The sequence below is a fragment of the Notolepis coatsorum genome (assembly GCF_963971535.1).
Source record: "Notolepis coatsorum genome assembly, chromosome: 9".
NCBI lineage: Eukaryota > Metazoa > Chordata > Actinopteri > Aulopiformes > Paralepididae > Notolepis > Notolepis coatsorum.
The window spans coordinates 99,451,356-99,461,708 of NC_140173.1; the positions used below are offsets into that span (position 1 = coordinate 99,451,356).

Here is a 10,353-nt window from a genome sequence, read left to right on the forward strand (position 1 = left end):
TCTTGCTCAAGGACACTTCAACATACTGCCCAGGATGAGCGGGAATCGAACCGGGAACCCTCCGACTACCAGACGGCTGCACTACCTCCTGAGCCACTGTCGCCTTGCTATCCTATTCTTGCCTCTTTTTATTCTTTTCCTTCATGCATCTTTACTCTCTCTGCTATTGTCGATACATTTTCATCCTTTTAATCCATTTCCCATATTTCCTGCATCCTTTTCTTTTCTTTTGTGTAAATGTAACAGGTTTACAGAGTAGGCCTAAAGACGGGTTCAATTATTCAATATTCTAAAAAGACCTAAGTTTATTCCCCGTTGCAATGTTTTGCTAACGCAAAAGTCGACGGTGAATACCTTTTGGGTCCGAGTTGTTCCCCTAGCAACAGAAATCCAGTGAAACAGTCGTTCTCCTGCGCAGAACGTCAGACGACATACCACCTGCATCCACTCTAACCGGCTGTGATGTACAGGTGTAGAGAGAGAGCTCTGCGTAGGAGTGTGCGTGAGACCATCTATAGTTGTAGCTCCTGGTTGGCTGACGGGATCATGTGACTGTGTATGAATACGCTTATATAGTAATTAACTGACTGCAGTATGCTATTGCTCCTGGATTACCCCGGGCAGCCGATCAGCAGGTTAGCCAGTAGCGAGGGCTGTGGGTAATGGCTGGAGAACACAGGGTCCAGGTTCATAGTGCTGGTAAATCTGATACTAAAGGCTGTAACAGCAAATGTAAGTTTGAAAAGGAATATTGGCTTTGGCGTAGAGATTTTTGTTTTACTTTGCTTGTGGTGTGGTTGGTGTCAGGTTTGTTGTAGGGATGTCCTTGACCTACATGCAGTGGTGTGGTTGGTGTCCGGTCTGTGGCTACAGCATGAGTTGTAGGGATGTCCTTGACCTACATGCAGTGGCAGATAGTAATGTCTGACTACATATCAGGTGATTTTGTGTGCTTGCATATTTTGCCCAAATCAAAATAGATTTCTTGCCTTATCCGGTGTGAAGAACGTAAGGGGCTCGACGATAATGTCTAGTTCTAACTTATTTAACCCTTTCTCATCTCAATGTTTGTCTTCTGTCTTCTCTCTCTCTCTCTCTCTCTCTCTCTCTCTCTCTCTCTCTCTCTCTCTCTCTCTCTCTCCCCCCCCCAGTCGATGCTGATGAGATCAAGAGGTTGGGGAAGAGGTTTAAGAAGCTGGACCTGGATAACTCTGGCTCCCTCAGCGTGGAGGAGTTCATGTCCCTGCCAGAGCTTCAACAGAACCCACTGGTGCAGAGGGTCATCGACATATTCGACACGGACGGCAACGGAGAAGTGGACTTCAAAGGTGAGCGCGGCACCCCGCTGCGGGCCACTTTGGGCTAAACCGTACCTAGTAACTGTAGCATTATTTTGAATAGGCATTGGATTTTTATTGAGGATAATACCGAACGTGACTTAAAGTCTAACATTTGTTGTGTTATGGAAATCCTTAAAAAAAATTGTTTCTTGCTGATTACTACTTTTGTCAATGACTATGTATTTAAGGGAGAAATATCTACAAGCTTCTCACTATTTTTGTATTTATTTTTGCCTAATCTAGAAACCAGATGTTAAAGTGCTACAGCTGGGCATGGCAGAGTCCTATGAGGACGGGCTGTCGTTGATCCCCCTTGATTTGTGATAACATACAGATGTCTCTGCTTAAAATCAAACAAAGAAACACACTATTATTTAAAGAATATGAACATGCATGAAAGGTCACTATGATGAACAGATCGCTATACAAACTCCTCTGCCTCATGCGAGTTGTAGCATTTTCCAGGAATGTCAAACAACAGATGTCTGTTTCCAGTGTATGTGCTGAAATGGAGCTGTGTATGTGCTGAAATGGAGCGGTATATGTGCTGAAATGGAGCGGTATATGTGCTGAAATGGAGCGGTGTATGTGCTGAAATGGAGCGGTGTATGTGCTGAAATGGAGCGGTATATGTGCTGAAATGGAGCGGTGTATGTGCTGAAATGGAGCGGTGTATGTACTGAAATGGAGCATGTTGTTACAGCAGGTCTATTGTCCTCCTGGCCGTGACACGATATAGTCTGGGGAGTTTTACCAAACATTAATCACAACGCATGATTAACACAATACTGTATAACCAGGGACTTTGGTCCCAGCTCTCTCTCGCATAGTGTATTGCAGTAATCCTTTGAGGAACTGAGTGCTAGATCACTGTTGTTTACACTAGGGTTCGACCAGTGTAGGTAAGGCTGACACCGGTACCAATGATTTTGGATGGAAGGTGTTTTGTGTTTTGTGTTTGATGTTTACTTTTAAATAAATAGAAGTCAGACCAAGCGAGACCAAGCGACAACTCTGACCAGCATGTCCTTTCAGGAGAGGCTGATATCCAATATTTATTGAAAGGCCAATATCTGCGTACCCATATATTGGTCTAACCCTAGTTTATACCAAAACATTATCTCCATTTTTAAACAAGTTATCTCATCATAAAACAAGTGAGACCAAAATCGACCAATGGGGTGAGATAATTTCATTTGTTACAGTGCAACCAAGACTTGTTTCGAGATTTATTGAAACAAGGACAATATCTTGAAACAAGATGGATCACTTCTCGTCTCTTTCTAGATAATGATGGTTGCTTCGTGGCAACGGCACGTTATCTCAGTCCATTGGCAGTTATTGGTTCCATTGGCACATTTCTAAATCAATACAAGATAAGATCACTTGGTGAGGTGAATTTCTTTGCTGTGTACAAACTATATTGATTCTGGTCATTACACATGAAGAGGAATCACTGGAAACACCTTATATTCCATACTTTCTGACAGATTGCCCTGTTCCGAAAGATTGTCTATAACGTATTCCAGCAAAGAGAAAAGGTGAAACATGTCTGCCTGACTGACTGAGGTTTGCGTTGATTGTTGCTCTCCACTCCCAGAGTTCATCGAGGGAGTCTCACAGTTCAGCGTCAAGGGGGACAAGGAACAGAAGCTTCGGTGTAAGTAGAGCTGCAAATCTCCAGCTGCCTTCACTTCTTAAAGCACATGTGCGCAGAGGTGGTGTGGTGGTCGGGACCCCGCTGGTCGGGACCCCCGCCGCTCGCAGCACCTCTGGGGCCACATGTGCTCCTTGCTGGCCTGGCTCCCGCCGGAGCTTTCTCTCCTGTGTCTCCCCTGCTCTGTGTCCCGCTCACCGCGCCAGCTGTCCCGGTCCAGGAGGAAGTGCTTTGACAAAAAATGAGTAAAAAATACACAAAACCATGGTTAAGATGGTCTGTGGTGGTCCGACGAAGTCGGGATTGATTTCACTTTCACAAAATATACAACACAGTAGAAATACATACAACATGGCTCCACCGGTAAGGAGAATTAATGGCCTGCGTCTTGCCTCCCCTTCAGTCGCCTTCAGGATCTACGACATGGACAAGGACGGATACATCTCCAATGGGGAGCTGTTCCAGGTGCTGAAGATGATGGTAGGGAACAACCTGAAGGATACACAGCTGCAGCAGATCGTGGACAAGACCATCATCAACGCAGACAAGGACGGAGACGGCAGGATATCCTTCGAAGAGTTCTGTGCAGTAAGTTGGTCCTCCCTGGGGTGCTAACTGTAGGGTTCCCGGACGCTTCTTCTTTAAAGGCAGCACAAGAGTGTTTCCGCGTTTCTCTGATTGGCCGCGACGCCCCACGTGACAACGCCGCGCACGCCCCGCGGCAGCGCCAGAGCGGAGCGGCAGCGGCGCATAGGTTGCCGCGGCATTATGCATTCGTAATCCCCCCTGTTTTAACATCGACGGTTAGCTCAACTCGTTCCTCAGCTTGCTGTGGAGCCTGCGGTCAGGTTGGTGACAAGTTCTAATCACTTCAATTTTTTATTTTTTACGTTTAATTAATTTATCATCTCTCTATATAAACGTAACTAGCGTCTGTTTTTCTTTCGCCGGTTAAGTTTAGGCATTCTTTCGGAGTTGGTTATGGTTAGGGTTAAGTTTAGGCATTCTTTCGGAGTTGGTTAAGGTTAGGGTTAAGTTTAGGCATTCTTTCGGAGTTGGTTAAGGTTAGAGTTTGTCTTAGAGCATGGCAATAGAATGCCTGTCTTTCTTTTGCCGGTTAAGTTTAGGCATTCTTTCGGAGTTGGTTATGGTTAGGGTTAAGTTTAGGCATTCTTTCGGAGTTGGTTAAGGTTAGGGTTAAGTTTAGGCATTCTTTCGGAGTTGGTTAAGGTTAGAGTTTGTCGCAGAGCATGGCAATAGAATGCCTGTCTTTCTTTCGCCGGAGCAGCAGCCTATTTCCGCTCTGCCGCGGTCACATGGGTGTCGTGGCCAATCAGAGAAACGCGGAAGCACTCTTGGGCTGCCTTTAATATAGACGCGTCCCGGACACTTCAAAAGGGTAGAGTATTGTAGACAAACAAAATAACAACTTTTTGCTGATGCCACGCAATGCTGACTTTGAATTCAACGTGTCTCTCTGAAGTGTATCATCAGAGGATTCACTGACAGAAGCTGGTTTTCCCGCAGCACAAACAGGCTTTTAGCGTTACAGCGACAGTAGACACAGAGGTGACTTTACAGACGGAACACAGAGGAGGAGACCATGTGGACGTTCCTGGCAGATGGGTGTCATTGTACTGCGGCTGCTTTTAGATCAAAGAGCCAAACTCACAAACACTGACCCCAGTATATCATCCATATTAATCTGTCACGCAGGACAGAAGTAGAACCGCCTCGCTCCCAGACATTTCCATAAATGAAAGCCCCCGCTGCTCACTTTTGACAGATACAAGCTCCACATTTGACGGCTGTATCTCTGGAGTCTTGAGCTAAAAAGGCTCTCCATCCTTGAGGAATGAGTATATTTTCAGGATGGCTCAGAACATCGGATCATATTTTTCCTTGAGGGAGTATATTTTCAGGACGGCTCTGAACGTCGGATCGTATTTAACAAAGTGACGTTGCCTGAATGCTTCACGGTTTTTATGTGTGAAGGGATTGTGTGACATAAGAACATCACACTGAAAGCATCCAGATTTGAAGAGTGCAGAGTAAAAGAGATGGCAACAAAAGTCCACAAGCTTTTCCGCAATTTTATAGTTTCCTTGAATCGGTGAAACTGATTATTTTCTTAAGCAACTAGTCAAAATCTAATTGTAATTATTTTCCATAATTTTTCTTCTCTTGTAGTGAACACAGGTTTTTTGTGGTGTACAGTGCACACCAACGTTCTAATTCATTCACTGATTGGCTACCCCACATCCAATCATTCCCTGATTGGCTACCCCACATCCAAACACTTTACAAACCTGGCTGTAGAATAGGTATGCTGTGTTCCTGGCTCCAAAAAGGACAGATTGTTGATTTATTAAAGCTAATTGATTGTTGTGTGTCCTTGGTATGACACAAAGGGTAATACCTCTGATTTGTATGTTTAATCCGAAGACCTTATTCAGGTAATAGCCATGTCCAAACGGCCATACAGTATATCCGTTTTTACCAGTGCACCGAACATTTCAGACTGCCACATCCACACCAAGACTAGGCTAAACCAATGTTCCATAACGCCGTACCTTTAACCTTAGAGGTTTTATCAAAGGGATGCTAGTAGTTTTTAGAGAACTGACCATTTTCACCAACGCCTTGCAGAAGGTGAAAGCACTCCAGTGTACCGTTACTCACAGTTCCCATATCAGCCGAGTGTATCTTTTAAAGAGTTTGATGAATCCTTGTGTTCTGATCCTTTATTTCTTTCTGTTTGTTTTCCCCTCTCCTCCACCAGGTGGTCGGAGGCCTCGATATACACAAAAAGATGGTTGTGGACGTGTGAGCGTATCTCCGCTGGCCCCTCCCCCCGCGCCTCCTCCACACTCGCTTTCTTCTCCATCTCTGAAGATCTGCTCAAGACGTCTGGCAAACGCTCTGTGTATCTCTCTCTCTCTCTGTAACTCTCTCTCTCTGTAACTCTCCCTCTCTCTGTATCTCTCTCTGTAACTTTTTCTGTAACCTCTCTCTGTATCTCTCTCTGTAGCTCTCTCTCTGTAATTCTCTCTCTCTCTCTCTCTCTCTCTCTCTCTCTGTGAAGCCACTTGTTTTTCACACCGCAAGCCTCGTGAAGCCAACTTTGAAGTGTTATTGAACTATGATCGTCTCAATAACCCGGTTGTAGCACTTTAAGAGACTGAAGGAGCTATTTTTCATTTGCAAGAGCATCTCCGATATGGACGGGGGGAAGGGAGACGTGGAGAGGCTGGTTGGCTTGTTCATATTTAGTTTTTTTTTTGTTCTTTTTTCTTTCTTTTTTTATTGTTATTTTTTATATTTATTTTTGTTCTCGTCTTTTATAAAGAAGAAGAAGAAAAACAAACCAAGTATATCTATGGTTCTCTCGTGAGTGGAAGGTGTATAGTTAGCGGAAAAAACATTACTTCGAGATACTTGATTTCAGTACAAACTAGGAAGTAGGGTATGAAGTGCCAACCAGAACATATCCACATAACCAGTTCCACGTTATTACCATTCATCGCTGTTGTTCTTTTGTTTTGGGAGAACTGGTTTTGTGATACGTCAAAAGAAACACTGCATGATCACGAGTCGTCAAGATATATTAGATGCAAAAAATCAACTTTCACCTCTTCTGATTTGGTTTTTTTCTCCTCTGTTCTTAGCTTTACACTTGAGCAGTTTGACTAAGATCTGTTAAGCTTCCAATCACATTTAGCAAAGCAATTCATGTTTTCTTTTATTTTGTAATAAGAGTGATATTGTTTTATTTATGCTTAGACATGTTTATATTGTTGGAGATTATTCTTGTTTCCTGTCATGCAATTATTAGTAGATAAATGCCAAGAAAGTGATGTCTTTGCAAACTGATTTATGGTTTACTTTTCAACTACATTTTATGTTAAATATAGCGTGCATCCATGAGACAATCCCCCATGCAGAGAGCAGCTCACCACTCACGTTGGGAAGAATTATAGTGAAATCACGCAGAACATTTATATATATTTGTATTTCAATACATTTAGACCTGAAGCTAGGGGACGCAGTGGACTTGAAGAGGATAACGATACTTTAAAACAGATCAGTTTATTACGGAGAGAATATACTGTATGTAAAAGTATATAGCAACATAACATTCAGAGACTTACCTGCAGGCAGCATGTTTTGTTTTGAGTTTTTTTTTTACCAATATGTGTATATTAGGTATGTTTGCTAATCTTCTCAAGCAGTACGAGGGGGACGCTCAGCCTCTGCTCAGTCTGAGCCGTTCTGAATATGTACCTGTCTCACTGCAGCACAGGAGCAGACCTCTGCTCAGCCTGAGCCGTTCTGAATATGTACCTGTCTCACTGCAGCACAGGAGCAGACCTCTCTGCTTAACCTGAGCCGTTCTGAATATGTACCTGTCTCACTGCAGCACAGGAGCAGACCTCTGCTCAACCTGAGCCGTTCTGAATATGTACCTGTCTCACTGCAGCACAGGAGCAGACCTCTCTGCTCAACCTGAGCCGTTCTGAATATGTACCTGTCTCACTGCAGCACAGGAGCAGACCTCTCTGCTTAACCTGAGCCGTTCTGAATATGTACCTGTCTCACTGCAGCACAGGAGCAGACCTCTCTGCTCAACCTGAGCCGTTCTGAATATGTACCTGTCTCACTGCAGCACAGCAGAACCACATATTGGCATGATGTAATGTGCAGTGGGATCGTCTCCATAGTTGTAGTTTATAGCGTGTACATTTCAAAAGTTGGCTTCTCACTTTTCTATCACAATCGCCTCATTTCTCTCTCTCTCTCTCCCCACTGGTATAAGCAGGGAGAATAATACAAGTATAACCAAACTTTTAATTTGGAAGGGAAGATGCTTCCTGTTATTATAACGGCACCAGGCGGCTTTTTTACAGAGCGATCACTGGGTTTTGGTGCTTTTGGTGAGAGATGTGAAACCGGAGCACCCCAATCATCCCTTCCCAGAGCTCGGCGTGGGTCTCGCTTGCATGACATGGAAATATATTTTTTGTTGTGCATGTGGATCACTTTTTGAAATAATCCTATTGTTTACACGGATGGTGATGTTAATATATTTAAAAGAATTTAATGGTATACAATATGGATGTTGCCAAACTTTGGTAAATGTACACATTACAAGAGGTAATCCAAATGAACTGAACTACATGTAACTTTTTGTATTTTTCCTGGGTCAACAGATGCTTCTATTCCAGTGAAGTTGACCCTGTCTCAACCTGCCACACTGTACTCAGCTTAAAAGGGGAAATTTGATGTGTTTTTCTTTTTGTTTTCTTTTTTCATTTTTTTTTTTAATTTCTTTTGTATATAAGTATTTGTTAATGCAGTTCCGCTCTCTGTTCTCTGTAGTTCAGACGGCGCTTTAGTTCGTAAGTGCTTTTCTCTGAGGGGTTTGGGTTCTTTTTAGTCTGTGTGGGGGAATCTGAAATGGTTAAGTTTGAGAACCTTTTTTTTTTTTGCATGCTGCATCTTATGCTGTGGGACTGTTGGAAACTTGATACTGTATGAAAATAAAAAATATTAAAATAAACTTTGAAACGTTGAAGGTAACGGCTAATGCAATGGTTCATCTTTAGCATTTGAGAATCTTAATGAATCTCTTAGTGCCCTCACCAGGAATCCTGGCCACGGTTCCTTTTCGACACCGGACAACCCACAAAGTAACAGGGTTCCACACAGGGTCTTACATTTAACAATCATCATTTTAGGCCTTTAACCCTTGTCTGAAAACTAAATTGTTACACTAAACAAATTGTCCTCTTCAAAAAAGGCCATACAAATATATGTTGAAATAATTTCCCACTTTTTTTCCCCATAAATCTTTTATTCAACTTCAGCCCTGATCATAACCACCATCATAACCCTTTAAATGCCAGTGTTTGTGATGGCATCACAAATTATTGGAAAAAAACAAAAAAAAAACACTAAAATGTTAATATTTTCAATATCAAATGCAATGTAGCTTTTTCTGGGGGGCGTTATTACAGGCTAGCATATGTCAATGATTAGCAACAACACCGATTTTGATGGGTTTTTAGTTTTATATTATTAAATAATTTTTATTTCAAAAATAATTATTTCAACATATTTGTATGGCCTTTTTGAAGGCGACAATTTTGTCCGTTAACTCATTCAGCGCCAGATATTAGTCGGGGCCCGCTGTAGCTAGGCCGCGCTTTAAACGATAGGAGTGTGTCACCTTGTTTGTAGAGCTATAACTATATTCTATGGATACAATACTATTTTTCTCCTTATTTTATTCTATTTTTTCTCCCATCCCAATTTCGCATTGCCAATTCTCCCCTCCCGTCTTGAACGTTGCTAGACTATGCCTCCCACTGGTCGGCTGTAGTGAGGATAGAAGCCTTGCATCACGTGTCCCCTCCGGTACAAGAGGAGGCAGCCTGTCGCATGTTTTCACCAGACAGCGCGGACTCTGTGGCGAGGAGTAACGGGCATTGACGGGCATTCCCCCTGACTTTGATTCCAGTCATACGCTATGCTGCCTTGAAAACGTCTCTCTTAGTGCCCTCTCTAAACTGGTTGGCGCGGCTAAACCTTCAACCTGTCTGTTTGACCCTCTCCCAGCAACTCTCATCAAAAAACTCTTCCCAACTCTAGGCCCTGCCCTACTCAATATCTTCAACACCTCTTTGTCTACTGGCGTGGTGCCCCTGGCCTTTAAATCAGCCGTCATTAAACCACTACTTAAAAAACCGAACCTCGACCCTCTAATCTTGAAAAATTACAGACCTATCTCCAATCTTCCATTCCTATCCAAAGTGTTAGAACGGATCGTCGCAACGCAACTTACTGACCATTTATCAAACAATAATCTTAATGAATCATTTCAATCTGGCTTTAGAGCCTTACACTCCACCGAAACGGCGGTTACCAAAGTCACAAATGACTTACTGCTCTCTCTTGACTCAAACCTCACTTCTGTGCTCTTATTGCTTGATCTCAGTGCAGCCTTTGACACTATCGATCACTCGATTCTTCTAGGTCGGCTTGAGAATCATGTTGGCATTCGGGGTCTCGCACTAGCTTGGTTTAAATCCTATTTAACTGATAGAACACACTGCGTGGTCTATAATGATTTAACATCTGAGACCCTCCCAGTGCAATGTGGTGTCCCACAAGGCTCTGTCCTGGGCCCTTTGCTATTTTCGATTTACATGCTACCCCTCAGCGATATCATACGCAAATTTGGCATAAACTTTCATTTTTACGCTGATGACACCCAATTATATATACCTATTAAGCCAAATGATTCCTCCCAACTAGGGGAAGAGTTAGAGTTCCCATGTTTGTGGTGCTGCAAAG

At 43.0% G+C, this 10,353-nt stretch overlaps 1 protein-coding gene across 1 annotated transcript in view; it reads left to right on the plus strand.

The window, feature by feature from the left end:
* Positions 1 to 8,572, plus strand: part of LOC311234246 (calcineurin subunit B type 1) — an 87,992-nt gene extending 79,420 nt beyond the window's left edge. Inside the window, exons 3-6 of the mRNA XM_084321378.1 lie at positions 1,152 to 1,328; positions 2,941 to 3,000; positions 3,401 to 3,585; positions 5,780 to 8,572. Coding sequence (XP_084177504.1) covers positions 1,152 to 1,328; positions 2,941 to 3,000; positions 3,401 to 3,585; positions 5,780 to 5,827 — 470 coding nt within the window. The 3' untranslated portion in view covers positions 5,828 to 8,572. The remainder of the gene's footprint in view (positions 1 to 1,151; positions 1,329 to 2,940; positions 3,001 to 3,400; positions 3,586 to 5,779) is intronic.
* The last annotated feature ends 1,781 nt before the right edge of the window (positions 8,573 to 10,353 follow it).